Source organism: Pseudophryne corroboree, chromosome 7 (assembly GCF_028390025.1).
Source record: "Pseudophryne corroboree isolate aPseCor3 chromosome 7, aPseCor3.hap2, whole genome shotgun sequence".
Classification (NCBI taxonomy): Eukaryota; Metazoa; Chordata; class Amphibia; order Anura; family Myobatrachidae; genus Pseudophryne; species Pseudophryne corroboree.
Genome location: NC_086450.1, coordinates 440,096,416 through 440,114,987, shown reverse-complemented (window position 1 = coordinate 440,114,987; position 18,572 = coordinate 440,096,416). Strand labels below are relative to the sequence as shown.

At 49.1% G+C, this 18,572-nt stretch overlaps 1 protein-coding gene across 1 annotated transcript in view; it reads right to left on the bottom strand.

Moving 5' to 3' along the window:
- The window catches only part of LOC134943840 (farnesyl pyrophosphate synthase-like), a 156,450-nt gene that overhangs the window by 29,653 nt on the left and 108,225 nt on the right, over nucleotides 1-18,572 (bottom strand). The window contains exons 2-6 of the mRNA XM_063932446.1: nucleotides 14,059-14,205; nucleotides 13,836-13,976; nucleotides 13,135-13,215; nucleotides 12,882-13,004; nucleotides 12,718-12,806 (exon numbers count right to left, since the gene is read on the bottom strand). Coding sequence (XP_063788516.1) covers nucleotides 12,718-12,806; nucleotides 12,882-13,004; nucleotides 13,135-13,215; nucleotides 13,836-13,976; nucleotides 14,059-14,196 — 572 coding nt within the window. The 5' untranslated portion in view covers nucleotides 14,197-14,205. The remainder of the gene's footprint in view (nucleotides 1-12,717; nucleotides 12,807-12,881; nucleotides 13,005-13,134; nucleotides 13,216-13,835; nucleotides 13,977-14,058; nucleotides 14,206-18,572) is intronic.

The following is an 18,572-nucleotide window of genomic DNA, read 5'->3' as shown; positions in this document are numbered from 1 at the left end:
TCTGAACTGACTTCACGTGTGGCAAGTTCAAAGGGTTGCAGAACCTTGCACAACGTTGAAATCATTCTCCACTGCGCTTAAGTCAGGTGCATTTCCCCTCCTTTGCCTATATCGTAGGTAGCTGTGTAGGCTTGAATGGCCTTTTGCTGCTCCTCCATCCTCTGAAGCATGTATAGGGTTGAATTCCACCTCGTTACCACCTCTTGCTTCAGATGATCGCCTGGCAGGTTCAGGACTGTTTGCTGGTGCTCCAGTCTTCGGCACGCGGTGGCTGAATGCCGAAAGTGGCCCGCAATTCTTCGGGACATCGACAGCATCTCTTGCACGCCCCTGTCGTTTTTTAAATAATTCTGCACCACCAAATTCAATATATGTGCAAAACATGGGACGTGCTGGAATTTGCCCACATGTAATGCACGCACAATATTGGTGGCGTTGTCCGATGTCACAAATCCCCAGGAGAGTCCAATTGGGGTAAGCCATTCTGCGATGATGTTCCTCAGTTGCCGTAAGAGGTTGTCAGTTGTATCTCTTATGGAAAGCGGTGATACAAAGCGTAGCCTGTCTAGGAACGAGTTGGCGTTTGCGAGATGCTGCTACTGGTGCTGCCGCTGCTGTTCTTGCTGCGGGAAGCAATACATCTACCCAGTGGGCTGTCACAGTCATATAGTCCTGAGTCTGCCCTGCTCCACTTGTCCACATTGGGTACAAGTGGACATTGGGTACAACTGCATTTTTTAGGACACCGGTGACTCTTTTTCTGACATCTGTGTACATTCTCGGTATCGCCTGCCTAGAGAAATGGAACCTAGATGGTATTTGGTACCAGGGACACAGTACCTCAAGCAATTCTCTAGTTCCCTGTGAATTAACGCTGGATACCGGACATACGTTTAACACCACTGTAGCTGCCAAGACCTGAGTTATCCGCTTTGCAGCAGGATGACTGCTGTGATATTTCATCTTCCTCGCAAAGGACTGTTGGACAGTCAATTGCTTACTGGAAGTAGTACAAGTGGTCTTCCGACTTCCCCTCTGGGATGACGATCGACTCCCAGCAGCAACAACAGCAGCGCCAGCAGCAGTAGGCGTTACACTCAAGGATGCATCGGAGGAATCCCAGGCAGGAGAGGACTCGTCAGACTTGACAGTGACATGGCCTGCAGGACTATTGGCTTTCCTGTCGAAGGTGGAAATTGACACTGAGGGAGTTGGTGGTGTGGTTTGCAGGAGCTTGGTTACAAGAGGAAGGGATTTAGTTGTCAGTGGACTGTTTCCGCTGTCACCCAAAGTTTTTGAACTTGTCAATGACTTCTGATGAATGCGCTCCAGGTGACGTATAAGGGAGGATGTTCCGAGGTGGTTAACGTCCTTACCCCTACTTATTACAGCTTGACAAAGGCGACACACGGTTTGACACCTGTTGCCCGCATTTCTGTTAAAATAATTCCACACCGAAGAGGTGATTTTTTTTGTAATTTGACCAGGCATGTCAATGGCCATATTCGTCCCACGGACAACAGGTGTCTCCCCAGGTGCCTGACTTAAACAAACCACCTAACCATCAGAATCCTCCTTGTCAATTTCCTCCTCAGCGCCAGCAACACCCATATCCTCATCCTGATGTACTTCAACAGTGACATCTTCAATTTGACTATCAGGAACTGGACTGCGGGTGCTCCTTCCAGCACTTGCAGGGGGCGTGCAAATGGTGGAAGGCGCCACTTCTTCCCGTCCAGTGTTGGGAAGGTCAGGCTTCGCAAGCGACACAATTGGACTCTCCTTGGGGATTTGTGATTTAGAAGAACACACAGTTCTTTGCTGTGCTTTTGCCAGCTTAAGTCTTTTCATTTTTCTAGCGAGAGGATGAGTGCTTCCATCCTCATGTGAAGCTGAACCACTAGCCATGAACATAGGACAGGGCCTCAGCCGTTCCTTGCCACTCCGTGTCGTAAATGGCATATTGGCAAGTTTACGCTTCTCATCAGATGCTTTCAATTTTGATTTTTGGGCCATTTTACGGAACTTTTGTTTTCTGGATTTTACATGCTCTCTACTATGATATTGGGCATCGGCCTTGGCAGACGACGTTGATGGCATTTCATCGTCTCGGCCATGACTAGTGGCAGCAGCTTCAGCACGAGGTGGAAGTGGATCTTGATCTTTCCCTATTTTACCCTCCACATTTTTGTTCTCCATTTTTTAATGTGTGGAATTATATGCCAGTAATATATCAATAGCAATGGCCTACTGTACCGTACTGCTATATATTATATACTGGTGATCAGCAAAATTATGCACTGTACTCCTACTATATATACTGCGCACAAATAAAATGCACCACAGGTATGGATGGATAGTATACTTGACACAGAGGTAGGTAGAGCAGTGGCCTACTGTGCCGTACTGCTATATATTATATACTGGTGGTCAGCAAAATTATGCACTGTACTCCTACTATATATACTGCGCACAAATAAAATGCACCACAGGTATGGATGGATAGTATACTTGACGACACAGAGGTAGGTAGAGCAGTGGACTACTGTACCGTACTGCTATATATTATATACTGGTGGTCAGCAAAATTATGCACTGTACACCTACTATATATACTGCTCACAAATAAAATGCACCACAGGTATGGATGGATAGTATACTTGATGACACAGAGGTAGGTAGAGCAGTGGCCTACTGTACCGTACTGCTATATATTATATACTGGTGGTCAGCAAAATTATGCACTGTATCTCCTACTATATATACTGCGCACAAATAAAATGCACCACAGGTATGGATGGATAGTATACTTGACGACACAGAGGTAGGTAGAGCAGTGGCCTACTGTACCGTACTGCTATATATTATATACTGGTGGTCAGAAAAATTATGCACTGTACTCCTACTATATATACTGCGCACAAATAAAATGCACCACAGGTATGGATGGATAGTATACTTGACGACACAGAGGTAGGTAGAGCAGTGGACTACTGTACCGTACTGCTATATATTATATACTGGTGGTCAGCAAAATTATGCACTGTACTCCTACTATATTTACTGCGCACAAAAAAAATACACCACAGGTATGGATGGATAGCATACTTGACGATACAGAGGTAGGTAGAGCAGTGGCCTACTGTTCCGTACTGCTATATATTACACTGCTCAAAAAAATAAAGGGAACACTAAAATAACACATCCTAGATCTGAATGAATGAAACATTCTTATTAAATACTTTGTTCTTTACATAGTTGAATGTGCGGACAACAAAATCACACAAAAATTATCAATGGAAATCAAATTTATTAACCCATGGAGGTCTGGATTTGGAGTCACCCTCAAAATGAAAGTGGAAAAACACACTACAGGCTGATCCAACTTTGATTTAATGTCCTTAAAACAAGTCAAAATGAGGCTCAGTAGTGTGTGTGGCCTCCACGTGCCTGTATGACTTCCCTACAACCCACACAAGTGGCTCAGGTAGTGCAGCTCATCCAGGATGGCACATTAATGCGAGCTGTGGCAAGAAGGTTTGCTGTGTCTGTCAGCGTAGTGTCCTGAGCACGGAGGCGCTACCAGGAGACAGGCCAGTACATCAGGAGATGTGGAGGAGGCCGTAGGAGGGCAACAACCCAGCAGCAGGACCGCTACCTCCGCCTTTGTGCAAGGAGGAACAGGAGGAGCACTGCCAGAGCCATGCAAAATGACCTCCAGCAAGCCACAAATGTGCATGTGTCTACTCAAACGATCAGAAACAGACTCCATGAGGGTGGTATGGGGGCCCGACGTCCACAGGTGGGGGTTGTGCTTACAGCCCAACACCGTGCAGGACGTTTGGCATTTGCCAGAGAACACCAAGATAAATTCGCCACTGGCACCCTGTGCTCTTCACAGATGAAAGCAGGTTCTCACTGAGCACATGTGACAGATGTGACAGAGTCTGGAGATGCCAAGTAGAACGTTCTGCTGCCTGCAACATCCACCAGCATGACCGGTTTGGCAGTGGGTCAGTAATGGTATGGGGTGGCATTTCTTTGGGGGTCCGCACAGCCCTCCATGTGCTTGCCAGAGGTAGCCTGACTGCCATTGGGTACCGAGATGAGATCTTCAGACCCCTTGTGAGACCATATGCTGGTGCGGTTGGCCCTGGGTTCCTCCTAATGCAAGACAAAGCTAGACCTCATGTGGCTGGAGTGTGTCAGCATTACCTGCAAGATGAAGGCATTGATGCTATGGACTGGCCCGCCCGTTCCCCAGACCTGAATCCAATTGAGCACATCTGGGACATCATGTCTCACTCCATCCACCAACCACGTTGCACCACACACTGTCCAGGAGTTGGCGGATGCTTTAGTCCAGGTCTGGTAGGAGATCCCTCAGGAGACCATCCGCCACCTCCTCAGGAGCATGCCCAGGCGTTGTAGGGAGGTCATACAGGCACGTGGAGGCCACACACACTACTAAGCCTCATTTTGACTTGTTTTAAGGACATTACATCAAAGTTGGATCAGCCTGTAGTGTGTTTTTCCACTTTCATTTTGAGGGTGACTCCAAATCCAGACCTCCATGGGTTAATAAATGTGATTTCCATTGATAATTTTTGTGTGATTTTGTTGTCAGCACATTCAACTATGTAAAGAACAAAGTATTTAATAAGACTATTTCATTTATTCAGATCTAGGATGTGTTATTTTAGTGTTCCCTTTATTTTTTTGAGCAGTGTATATACTGGTGGTCAGCAAAATTATGCACTGTACTCCTACTATATATACTGTGCATAAATAAGATGCACCACAGGTATGGATGGATAGTATACTTGACGACACAGAGGTAGGTAGAGCAGTGGACTACTGTACCGTACTGCTATATATTATATACTGGTGGTCAGCAAAATTATGCACTGTACTCCTACTATATATACTGCACACAAATAAAATGCACCACAGGTATGGATGGATAATAAGAATTTACTCACCGGTAATTCTATTTCTCATAGTCCGTAGTGGATGCTGGGACTCCGTAAGGACCATGGGGATTAGCGGCTCCGCAGGAGACTGGGCACAACTATAAAGAAAGCTTTTAGACTACTGGTGTGCACTGGCTCCTCCCACTAAGACCCTCCTCCAGACCTCAGTTAGGATACTGTGCCCGGAAGAGCTGACACAATTAGGAAGGATTTTGAATCCCGGGTAAGACTCATACCAGCCACACCAATCACACCATATAACTCGTGATACAATACCCAGTTAACAGCATGATAACAACTGAGCCTCTCAACAGATAGCTCAATAATAACCCTTTAGTTAAGCAATAACTATATACAAGTATTGCAGACAATCCGCACTTGGGATGGGCGCCCAGCATCCACTACGGACTATAAGAAATAGAATTACCGGTGAGTAAATTCTTATTTTCTCTAACGTCCTAAGTGGATGCTGGGACTCCGTAAGGACCATGGGGATTATACCAAAGCTCCCAAACGGGCGGGAGAGTGCGGATGACTCTGCAGCACCGAATGAGAGAACTCAAGGTCCTCCTCAGCCAGGGTATCAAATTTGTAGAATTTTGCAAACGTGTTTGCCCCTGACCAAGTAGCAGCTCGGCAAAGTTGAAGAGCCGAGACCCCTCGGGCAGCCGCCCAAGAAGAGCCCACCTTCCTCGTGGAATGGGCTTTCACTGATTTAGGATGCGGAAGTCCAGCCGCAGAATGTGCAAGCTGAATCGTACTACAGATCCAGCGAGCAATAGTCTGCTTAGAAGCAGGTGCACCCAACTTGTTGGGCGCATACAGGATAAAGAGCGAGTCAGTCTTCCTGACTCCAGCTGTCCTGGAAACATAAATTTTTTAGGGCCCTGACTACATCCAACAACTTGGAAGCCTCCAAGTCATTTGTAGCCACAGGCACCACGATAGGTTGGTTCAGATGAAAAGCTGATACCACTTTGGGGAGAAACTGGGGACGAGTCCTCAATTCTGCCCTATCCATGTGGAAAATCAGATAAGGGCTTTTACATGACAAAGCCGCCAATTCTGAAACACGCCTGGCCGAAGCCAAGGCCAACAACATGACCACTTTCCACGTGAGATATTTCAATTCCACGGTTTTAAGTGGCTCAAACCAATGTGACTTTAGGAAATCCAACACCACGTTGAGATCCCAAGGTGCCACTGGAGGCACAAAAGGGGGCTGAATATGCAGCACTCCCTTAACAAAAGTCTAAACTTCAGGTAGTGAAGCCAATTCTCTCTGGAAGAAAATCGATAGAGCCGAAATCTGGACCTTAATAGAACCCAATTTAAGGCCCATAGTCACCCCTGACTGTAGGAAGTGCAGGAACCGGCCCAGCTGAAATTCTTCCGTTGGGGCCTTCCTGGCCTCACACCACGCAACATATTTTCGCCATATGCGGTGATAATGGTTTGCGGTTACTTCTTTCCTAGCTTTTATCAGCGTAGGAATGACTTCCTCCGGAATGCCCTTTTCTTCAGGATCCGGTGTTTAACAGCCATGCCGTCAAATGCAGCCGCGGTAAGTCTTGGAACAGACAGGGCCCCTGCTGCAGCAGGTCCTGTCTGAGCGGTAGAGGCCATGGGTCCTCTGATATCATTTCTTGAAGTTCCGGATACCACGCTCTTCTTGGCCAATCCGGAACAATGAGTATAGTTCTTACTCCTCTTCTCCTTATTATCCTCAGTACCTTTGGTATGAGAGGAAGAGGAAGGAACACATAAACCGATCGGTACACCCACGGTGTTACCAGAGCATCCACAGCTATCGCCTGCGGGTCTCTCGACCTGGCGCAATATTTTTCTAGCTTTTTGTTTAGGCGGGACGCCATCATGTCCACCTGTGGTTCTTCCCACTGGTTTACAATCATTTGAAAGACTTCTGGATGAAGTCCCCACTCTCCCGGGTGGAGGTCGTGCCTGCTGAGGAAGTCTGCTTCCCAGTTGTCCACTCCCGGAATGAACACTGCTGACAGTGCTAACACGTGATTTTCCGCCCATCGGAGAATCCTTGTGGCTTCTGCCATCGCCGTCCTGCTTCTCGTGCCGCCCTGTCGATTTACATAGGCGACCGCCGTGATGTTGTCTGACTGAATCAGTACTGGCTGGTTTTGTAGCAGGGGTTTTGCCTGACTTAGGGCATTGTAAATGGCCCTTAGTTCCAGAATATTTATTTGCAGGGAAGTCTCCTGACTTGACCATAGTCCTTGGAAGTTTCTTCCCTGCGTGACTGCTCCCCAGCCTCGAAGGCTGGCATCCATGGTCACCAGGACCCAGTCCTGTATGCCGAATCTGCGGCCCTCTTGAAGATGAGCACTCTGCAGCCACCACAGCAGAGACACCCTTGCCCTCGGAGACAGGGTTATTAGACGATGCGATCCGGACCACTTGTCCAACAGGTACCACTGAAAGGTTCTTGCATGAAACCTGCCGAATGGAATCGCTTTGTAGGAAGCTACCATTTTTCCCAGGATCCGCGTGCAGTGATGCACCGACACCTGTTTTGGTTTTAGGAGGCCTCTGACTAGAGATGACAGCTCCTTGGCCTTTTCCTCTGGGAGAAACACTTTTCTCTGTTCTGTGTCCAGAACCATCCCTAGGAACAGCAGGCGTGTCGTAGGGACCAGCTGTGACTTTGGAATGTTTAGAATCCAGCCGTGCTGTTGTAGCACTTCCCGAGATAGTGCTACCCCTACCAACAACTGCTCTCTGGACCTCGCCTTTATCAGGAAATCGTCCAAGTACGGGATAATTAAAACTCCCTTCCTTCGAAGGAGTATCATCATTTCCGCCATTACCTTGGTAAAGACCCTCGGAGCCGTGGAGAGACCGAACGGCAACGTCTGGAATTGGTAATGACAATCTTGTACCACAAACCTGAGGTACTCCTGGTGAGGATGGTAAATGGGGACATGTAGGTAAGCATCCTTTATGTCCAGCGATACCATGTAATCTCCCTCGTCCAGGCTTGCAATAACCGCCCTGAGCGATTCCATCTTGAACTTGAATTTTTTTATATATGTGTTCAAGGACTTCAAATTTAAAATGGGTCTCACCGAACCGTCCGGTTTCGGTACCACAAACATTGTGGAATAGTAACCCCTTCCTTGTTGAAGTAGGGGCACCTTTACTATCACTTGTTGTGAATACAGCTTTTGAATTGCCTGTAACACTGCCTCCCTGCCTGAGGGAGTGGTTGGCAAGGCAGATTTGAGGAAACGGCGGGGGGGAGACGTCTCGAATTCCAGTTTGTACCCCTGAGATACTACTTGAAGGATCCAGGGATCCACCTGTGAGCGAGCCCACTGATTGCTGAAATTTTTGAGACGGGCCCCCACCGTACTTGGCTCCGCCTGTGGAGCCCCAGCGTCATGCTGTGGACTTAGAGGAAGCGGGGGAGGACTTTTGCTCCTGGGAACTGGCTGTATGCTGCAGCTTTTTCCCCCTACCTCTGCCTCTGGGCAGAAAGGACGCGCCTTTAACCCGCTTGCCCCTATTGGGCCGAAAGGACTGTACCTGATAATACAGTGCTTTCTTTGGTTGTGAGGGAACATGGGGTTAAAATGTAGACTTCCCAGCTGTTGCTGTGGAAACGAGGTCCGAGAGACCATCCCCAAACAATTCCTCACCCTTATAAGGCAGAACTTCCATGTGTCGTTTGGAATCTGCATCACCTGTCCACTGCCGAGTCCATAACCCTCTCCTGGCAGAAATGGACATTGCACTAATTTTGGATGCCAGCCGGCAAATATCCCTCTGTGCATCCCTCATGTATAAAAGTGCGTCTTTTATATGCTCTACGTTTAGCAAAATAGTGTCCCTGTCTAGGGTATCTATATTTTCTGACAGGGAATCTGACCACGCAGCAGCAGCGCTGCACATCCAGGCTGAAGCTATAGCCTGTCTCAGTATCACACCTGTGTGTGTATATATAGATTTCAGGATAGCCTCCTGCTTTCTATCAGCAGATTCCTTCAGGGCGGCCGTATCCGGAGACGGTAGTGCCACCTTCTTTGACAAGCGTGTGAGCGCTTTATCCACCCTAGGGGATATTTCCCAGCGTGACCTATCCTCTGGCGGAAGCCCACGCTTCTTCACACACTTCATTTAACTCTTCAGATGGAGGAAAAGCTACTGGTAGTTTTTTCTCTCCAAACATTATACCCTTTTTTGTGGTACCGGGGGTAACATCAGAAATGTGCAACACATTTTTCATTGCCTTAATCATGTAACGTGTGGCCCTACTGAAAGTTACATTAGTCTCTTCGTCGTCGACACTGGAATCAGTATCCGTGTCGACATCTGTGTCAACCATCTGAGGTAGCGGGCGTTTTAGAGCCCCTGATGGTTTTTGAGACGCCTGGGCAGGCACAGGCTGAGAAGCCGGCTGTCCCACATTAGGTATGTCGTCAAACCTTTTATGTAAGGAGTCGACACTATCACGTAATTCCTTCCACAGCACCATCCACTCAGGTGTCGACCCCGCAGGGGGTGACATCACATTTACAGGCATCTGCTCCGCCTCCACATAAGCCTCCTCATCAAACATGTCGACACAGCCGTACCGACACACCGCAAACACACAGGGAATGCTCTGACAGAGGACAGGACCCCACAAAGCCCTTTGGGGAGACAGAGAGAGAGTATGCCAGCACACACCAGAGCGCTATATAACACTGGGATCCCACTATCAATGAGTGTTTTCCCTATAGCTGCTTTTTTATATATATTACATATATATATAAATAATATCTATACTGCGCCTAAATTTAGTGCCCCCCCTCTCTTTTTTACCCTTCTGTAGTATTCTTAGACTGCAGGGGAGAGCCAGGGAGCTTCCTTCCAGCGGAACTGTGAGGAAAAAATGGCGCCAGTGTGCTGAGGGAGAAGCCCCGCCCCCTTTTCGGCGGACTTTCTCCCGCTTTTTCTGTAATACTGGCAGGGGTAATTTTACATCTATAAAGCCTCTGGGACTATATATGATGTATATTTTGCCAGCCAAGGTGTTATTTATTGCCCTCAGGGCGCCCCCCCCCCCCAGCGCCCTGCACCCGTCAGTGACCGAAGTGTGAGGTGTACATGAGGAGCAATGGCGCACAGCTGCAGTGCTGTGCGCTACCTTGGTGAAGACCGAAGTCTTCTGCCGCCGATTTTCCGGACCTTCTTCGTGCTTCTGGCTCTGTAAGGGGGACGGCGGCGCTGCTCCGGGAACGAACACCAAGGTCGGGTCCTGCGGTCGATCCCTCTGGAGCTAATGGTGTCCAGTAGCCTAAGAAGCCCAAACTACCACCTGTTAGGTAGGTTCGCTTCTTCTCCCCTTAGTCCCTCGCTGCAGTGAGTCTGTTGCCAGCAGATCTCACTGAAAATAAAAAACCTAAATATACTTTCTTTCTAGGTGCTCAGGAGAGCCCCTAGTGTGCATCCAGCTCAGCCGAGCACAAGAATCTAACTGAGGTCTGGAGGAGGGTCTTAGTGGGAGGAGCCAGTGCACACCAGTAGTCTAAAAGCTTTCTTTATAGTTGTGCCCAGTCTCCTGCGGAGCCGCTAATCCCAATGGACCTTACGGAGTCCCAGCATCCACTTAGGACGTTAGAGAAAGTATACTTGACGACACAGAGGTAGGTAGAGCAGTGACCTACTGTACCGTACTGCTATATATTATATACTGGTGGTCAGCAAAATTATGCACTGTACTCCTACTATATATACTGCGCACAAATAAAATGCACCACAGGTATGGATGGATAGTATACTTGACGACACAGAGGTAGGTAGAGCAGTGGACTACTGTACCGTACTGATATAATACTGGTGGTCACTGGTCAGTAAAATTCTCCTCTGTCCTCCTACTATATACTACAATGCAGCACAGATATGGAGCATTTTTCAGGCAGAGAACGTATAATACTGGTGGTAACTGTTCAGCAAAATTCTGCACTGACCTCTTACTATGTAATACTGGTGGTCCCCAGTCCCACAATAAAGCACACTGAGCACAGATATTTGCAGCACACTGAGCACAGATATGGAGCATTTTTCAGGCAGAGAACGTAGATATTTTCAGCACACTGAGCACAGATATTTGCAAGCACACTGAGCACAGATTTTTGCAGCACACAGAGCACAGATATTTGCAGCACACTGAATAGAACTGAGAGAACGCTGCACGTCCTCTCCCTATCATCTCCAATGCACGAGTGAAAATGGCGGCGACGCGCAGCTCCTTATATAGAATATGAATCTTGCGAGAATCCGACAGCGGGATGATGACGTTCGGGCGCGCTCGGGTTAACCGAGCAAGGTGGGAAGATCCGAGTCTGCCTCGGAACTGTGTAAAATCGGTGAAGTTCGGGGGGGGTTCGGATTCCGAGGAACCGAACCCGCTCATCTCTAGTTATTAGTCACATGTATTCATGCATATGGCATTAAGAATGGCTGCTATGCAGTGACGGGATGCATCACATGCAATATGAGATGTATGATACATCCTGCCCTAAGAGTCAGCAATGAGCAGTTGATACGCATGTGCACTGTAATACAGCAGTGATGGCCAGAGAGAAGGGCACTAGTGAAGTATGGGATCTCTTTTATAGCCCCAGTGGTCTATGACAGACTCTGTAAGATCGCTCACAGCTCTTATTATATTATTTAATACACAAAAGGGCCTGATTCAGAGGTGGGCAATTCTGCGTCTACCCTAGTGTCCATTGCCGGAGCTGCTAATACTATAATATTCAAATGCTAGATTCAGCCTCCACCTTGTCTCTAGTCTGTGCCTGATTGTGCAGCCCCAGGATGCCCATTTTCTCTGTCCCTTCACAGAGCAGCACCACCGGTGGCTCCAGACATTCCACCATCATTGTACCATCATATCCACCGTCCACACTTGCACCAGTATTTTGCAGACGTAGTGCATACTTGCCTACCCTCCCGGAATGGCCGGGAGGCTCACGAAAAACGGGTGACCCTCCCGGCCCCCCGGAAGAGCAGGCAAGTCTCCCGATTTACAGGGGTCACCCCCTGCCCGCCGCCCACTTAACGAGTAAAGTGGGCGGTCCGGGCAGGCGATGACACGATTCTTGTTGAATCACGTCATCGTAACCACGCCCCCTGCTGTATAATGCCGGTAATCGCGGCATTACACCGCGGGGGGGCTTAAAGGGCGCGTCACAGAAGCCACGCCCCGTTCTGCCTCCGTCTTGCCCCCATTCCGCCTCCGGCCTGCCCCCCTTGCGCGTCACCTGACTGCCAGCCCCCCCTGCTGAGCCAACGGGCTGCTCTCTCCCGAAGAGAGCAGCCCAGAAGTCGGCAAGTATGACGTAGTGTATCCGTCTAGACATAGCCTCTGGGGCTGTGACTGTGCATATGAGAACGCAGCTCGCTTGCAGTTACACACCCATGACACACCCATAACACACCCACTGCCTTCAGGCCACCTCCAACACACTGCCAAGAAAGCTCATTTGCCTCTCATTTCTGTTACCAGCTCTCCCATAAGCGATAACGCATTTGTTTGTTACAACTATATAACATCTGCATTGCGTTTGGTTTGCATGCACCCGTATATCATGCCCAAAGTATATTCCTGGTCCAATGGTCAAGCTGCCTATGAGCCCAGCCCTGCAGTCCCATGCTACCCCAGGACTCACACATAGACAATTCAGGCAGAATGTGCCATTGGTCAGAGACGCAGGGAACTCACCTGGCCTCCGTGTACTGGTCTAGATCCATCTTCCCTGGCTGAGCACCTATTAGATCTAGTGCCTGCCCCAGCTCAGTATGGTAGGAGGCCTGTGACACAGAAGAGATGGGTGTAAGGAATAACACTATGTATCTGGGTGTACGGAATAACTGTACATTTCTCACCTCCAGAAACAGTTCCAGCAGGTTCAGGTAATAGGGCTGTCCTCGGCAGTGTTTCCTCAGGAGCCGATATACACATGATTCAAGCAGGGATGCGTCATTGATAGCGTCAAGTCCAATGCCCTCCTATGTCGGGGACAGTCCTCACTCAGCACCTGCACCAATCAGCTCTGACCTGTACGTCCTAATGATCTTCCCCATACCACCCTGTGATCCCAGATAACTGCTGCCTAGTTCCAGGTTGGTGCAATGTTACCTTCTTGTACCAGCAAGGCTTCCCACGACGTTTCTCAGATCTATCCATAATGTCATCAGAAACCATATAGGAGCATGTCATCTAGTGAATGGAGGAACCAGTTATATGATTGTTATGATACACCTGAATATACAGTATGCATAAGACCCCTAGAACCATGCTACCGTCAATAACAGACAGCGTTTCAAGACAACAGCAGGACAGGGTTTCAGGCTAGAAAAAAATACAGGGCTCAGGAATTCAGGAGGACATAGTTTCAGGCTGCATAAACAAAAAAGGTTCAGGACAAAAGAAGGACACTGTTTCAGGCTGGATAAACAGACAGGAATCAGCAAGCTAAACACAGACCAGGAGGTGAAGGCCTGACTACCTTTTAACACATACAAAGGCCAATCAATGTAATGCCACAGAGATAGGCCCGTAACTAAATAATAATCTGCAGGTGTGGAGCTGCACTTATGGGAGCAGTATAGAGTGTCTCAGTTGATCAGAACCAGCTGGGATGCTGTCAATGCAGCACTGCTCTCCGCACACTAGTGCCTCCAGTCTCTTATTGACGACCGGGACCAGAATGCCCTGCGGTACGGACATTGCGCTCCTGGCAATGGCTGGGATCTAGAAAACAGGTTGTGAGCTACAGCGGCTCATAACAGTAATGTGACATAGACAGTCAGATATCACAGACACAATTGAGTCCTCACCAGCTGTACACACCAGCCCACTACCAGAGCCCTCTCTATGGTCTCCACATCCTGCATAACCAGTGGCAACAGCTCCCGGATGGAGGACACTACAGTCATACCTCGAATATACTTTCCACCATGAGCATTGTACTCGAGGACCTGCAGAGCACACACTCGCATTGGTACGGTATCAGGAAGGGAGGGGAAGATAGATAAGCAAAACCTCACAGATCTTTCTTACTTCTCGCAAGCGTGAGATGGCAACACCAATTTCCGGGTGTCCCCATTCCTCTGCTGTAAGGTCCTGCACTACCCTCTCAAAGAAGTTGCAAAATTCCTGGAGATTATCAGAGACTGCATATGACTTCACGGAGGCCATTGTCCGGGGCTTGGAGAAAACAGAAATGACATCTGTCAACTGAGAGTTACATAAATATACATGCATACATACACACATTATGTATATTGTGACAAGTATCGTACTCTACTGTAACAAGGTGGTTTGTCCCAGACTCTTCTCAGAAAAATGAATGCTTTGTGTGTTGGAGTTTGCAGACTCATGTTAAATACAGTATTAATTAACCACATATCTCAGCACATACAGCTCAGCTTCACAGGTGGACCACATGGGTGTTATTATTAGTTAGTGAATGCCTCGGAGAAGATTGCCCTGTGTTGGGCTGATGCCAGTTAGTGGCCAGTGACTAGCCAGGAAACCACTATGTCTAGTCAGTTACAGGGCCGCGTGAATACTTTTGTGGTGTGACACTGGAACCAATGCTGATACTATTTGTGCCATCCTGACATTAGGCCTGATTCAGCATGAATCGGTAAAAAACAGAAATCACTATTTGGCAATTTCTGCACTTCTGCGCATGCGCACACACCGCTGCATGCATGCGTCAGGACTCTGTTTAAGATCGCACGCGATCGCAGTCTAAGTCCCGGTGGGGATAGGATGTTGTGGTGGCATTTTAGGGGTGGATTGTGGGCAGGGGTCTGGACAGTGGAGGCATGTCCGGACTATTTCGGGGTGGGATGCGATGGCTGCATGACATCATACGCAGCCGCTGTGACCTAGAGCATGGTGGCCTGGTGACTGCTTTTGCAGCTAGGCTGCGCAGGCAGGGGGCTACCCTCAACATTACTGTTTAGTGAGGCGCTCACACTTTAGCGGTGGGGCGAGTGCCCAGCATGCAGGGCAGACTGGCCCTGTGCTCGGCGTCCCCCCCCCCCCCGTATGCTAGTGGGGTTAGTTTTAGTTGTGCGACTTTTCCCAGCTCCTTCTCAGTGATAGGAGCTGGGCACTGCACGATAATGTCACACTGCAGCACCCAGCTCCCAGTCACTGTGTAGGATCATGCATTTTGGTGTCACTCCCTGGAAGAGTGATACTCACATTATATATCTGCAGTGGTGGAGTTTGCCTGTCACCCCAGTAAATGAACCCGCCATCTGGGAGTGTGATTACGGTAGCAAAATACTTACTAGAGCAGGGCAGGCACAGCAAGTAGCAGGCAACAGTCACAGTCCTGTTCGCTGTGTAGACTAGGGATGGCCATCAACCATTGATGATTCAAAACCATCAATGGTCTATGGAAGGGATGAGCGGGTTCGGTTCTCAGAGAACCGAACCGTACCGAACGTCACCATTCGAGTCCGGTTCCGAGCCAGGCTTGGGTTTTCACACCTGACTCGGAAACCAGAACGAGGCAAAACATCATCATCCCACTGTCAGATTCTCACGGAGTTTGGATTCCAAATAAGGAGCCGTGCGTCCCCGCCATTTTCACTCCGGCATTGGAGAGTGTAGAGAGAGGATGTGTCTCCGTTCTCTCGGTGTCCTCAGTGTCCAGTCACAGTGCTTGTGCTGCCATATGTCCAGTGCTGTCCAGTGGTGCTGTGCTGTGCTGCATCAGTTCAGTGGTGCTGTGTTGTGCTGCATCAGTCACATTGGTGGTGTCCTCTGCTGCCATATGTCCAGCGCTGCTGTATAATAAGTCCCTTACAGTGTTGCTGTGTTGTCCTGCATCAGACCAGTGGTAGTGTCCCGGGCATCAGTCATTCCAGTGACCAGGCAGTCACAGTGGTATACGCCAGTGGCGTGCGGTGAGGTCGGTGGCTGGTGAGGCACTGCAGTCAAAATTTCCTTTGAGTACCAACGATGACTCCTACCACGCTGACTCAATCCCCGTTATTGCCGCTGCCCCTACCAACACTTCAACAGAAATAATCTGTAATCTATGTGATCATAGTAGTGGTAGGTACTGGTTGGGGGTAGTAGACAAACATCATATCAGCGGGATGTAGTTGGCATCCCAATGTACGGATGCTGGCCATCAGGAGACCTGCGCCGGAATCCGAACACCTGTCAGAAATGAATGCCGACCCCGGAATCCTGAACGCAAGTATGCTGAGGATGGTTAGGCTGTTGGGGGGAAGGGTTAGGATTAGGCTGCGGGGGAGGGGGAGTGTTCGGCTGCGGGAAGGGAGGGTTAGGCTGTGGGGAGGGAAGGTTAGGATTAGGGTTAGGTTACGGGGAGGGAGAGTTAGGATTAGGCTGCGGGAGGGGAGGATTAGGGTTAAGCTGCGGAAGGGGATTTTAGGATTAGGCTGTGGGAGGGGAGGGCTAGGATTAAGCTGTGGGAGGGGAGGGTTAGGGTTAGGCTGCGGGAGGTTAGGGTTAGCCTAAGCTCCAGCAGAGTCCAGTCCATGGCAGTTACAACATCATGCTATGGAGCCTCCGCAGTCGACGAACTGTAAAGTCTCCTCACCCATTCCAGTCTTCTTTAATGCTGCTTGGGGCTCCACCTTCGGAAATCCTGCAGCGGCAGCTTGCTAGCTAAGTACAGCATGGCAGGCCCTGGCGCTGAAATCCAGCCAGCAGGTCAGACACCGGGGACACAGCCAGCCAGCCATGCTATGAGTAACGAGCAGGGGCTGCTGTTCACATTGCCCACGCCGCTGCATGTCAGTTTGACAAGCACAGCGGCAGTAATGGTGGACCCAGCAGCAGGGTAACAGAGCGGGGAGATCGCCTCTCCTGGCCGGCGCCGCCCTACAATGCATACCCTTGCTGAGCGGGTTCTGCCGGCAGGTCCTCCGCTGCAGTCCTGCTCTCCCGGCATACGATGTGCCCAGGGCCGACCCAAGCCTACATTTTTTGGTAAGTGAATATAGATTTTGGCACTCCCCCCCTTCCCCAATACCCACACACAAAAAAGCTTAAAGCGCACTGGGACGGCTATAAAACACTGGGCTGAGCTTATCTAAATTAGTAAACATGAGGGGTAGACATGGTTAATAAGACAGCCAGCAGCGACATTGTGTTAAAATCAATATTAGTCAATGTGGTGCCCTCCTTTTGCTATAATAAGCCAGCCAGCAGCAAGTACACCATGTTAAAATTTATATTATTCAATATGGTGCCCTCCAGTTCCAGGAGTGCACCATATTGACTTATATTAATTTTAACATGATGTACTTGCTGCTGGCTGGCTTATTATACCAAAAGTAGGGCACCACATTGACTAGTATTGATTTTACCATGATGTCTCCGCTGGCTGGCTAACTAAAAATGACTGACCTGTCTGTGACTGTATACAGTGTGATTACTGGCTGTGTGTCAGCTGAGCCAGGCAACAGAGATTAATAATACAAAATTTACTGGCTGCTGCTGAATTATGGAAATGAGAGAACTCATACCGTCCCCATGAGCGACAGAGGCTGAGATCAGCTCCATGTTACAACAGCATCCTGCCCCTGCCCAGTTTGTGCATATGTAATGAGCGGCATGACGCTCCGCCGCTCATTACATATGCACAATCATGGGGCACTACACGGAAGGGGGGGGGGGGACAGGCGCCCCCGCAGCAGCTGCACAGCACTGGCTGTCACTGTCTGTCCATGACAGACTCAGTGAAGTCAGTGAAAATCGCTGTATGTGGCCGGAGCGCCCTCTATGCGCGGCGCCATCCGCCGCATAGCCTGAGTATATGTATGGCCGGCACTGGATGCGCACACCGCGGCTGTAAACTCCAGTCCAGCTGGGGGTGTGCATTATTACACGCTGCAGGTATAAGCTCGAGGAGTGAAGAGGGGAGGGTGGGGGGGTGTCTAATACGCATGTCAGTCAGCCAGCCACTGCCCAATCACACCAGCCATAGTAACAGGGGCGTGCTTTCATATGGGCTGAAATCACACCCCTGTCACAGAGGCATTTCTAGCGGTGCCGCTTATTGGCCTTTTCTCAGTGGGCTTTTACTGCCCGACGTTTGGCCCCGCCCCCCGTTTCCGGCCCTCCCTTATTGACAGCCGGAGGCACCATCAGATGTGCCTCTAAACACATTGTAAACTTTTTTTTTTACATGCTAAATATGATTTAACTAATAGAAAGTCAAAAGCAGATACTTATGATACAGAATCTGTGTCATAAGTATCTTCTTTGTATTAGTTTAATCATAAATGACAGGGGAGGCACTGCCTCCCCTGCCTCCCCTGACTGCACGTCCCTGGTATACGCTGCTGCTATATGTCCACTGCTGCCGTATAATTATAACAACAACAACAAGTCCCTTACAGTGTTGCTGTGTTGTGCTGCATCAGACCATTGGTAGTGTCCTGGCCATCAGCCATCAGTCTTTCCTGTGCCGCATATTGTGTTATATAACTCCAAAAAAATTATGGAAAACAAAAATTTGGAGGATAAAATAGGGAAAGATCAAGAACGACTTCCTCCTAGTGCTGAAGCTGCTG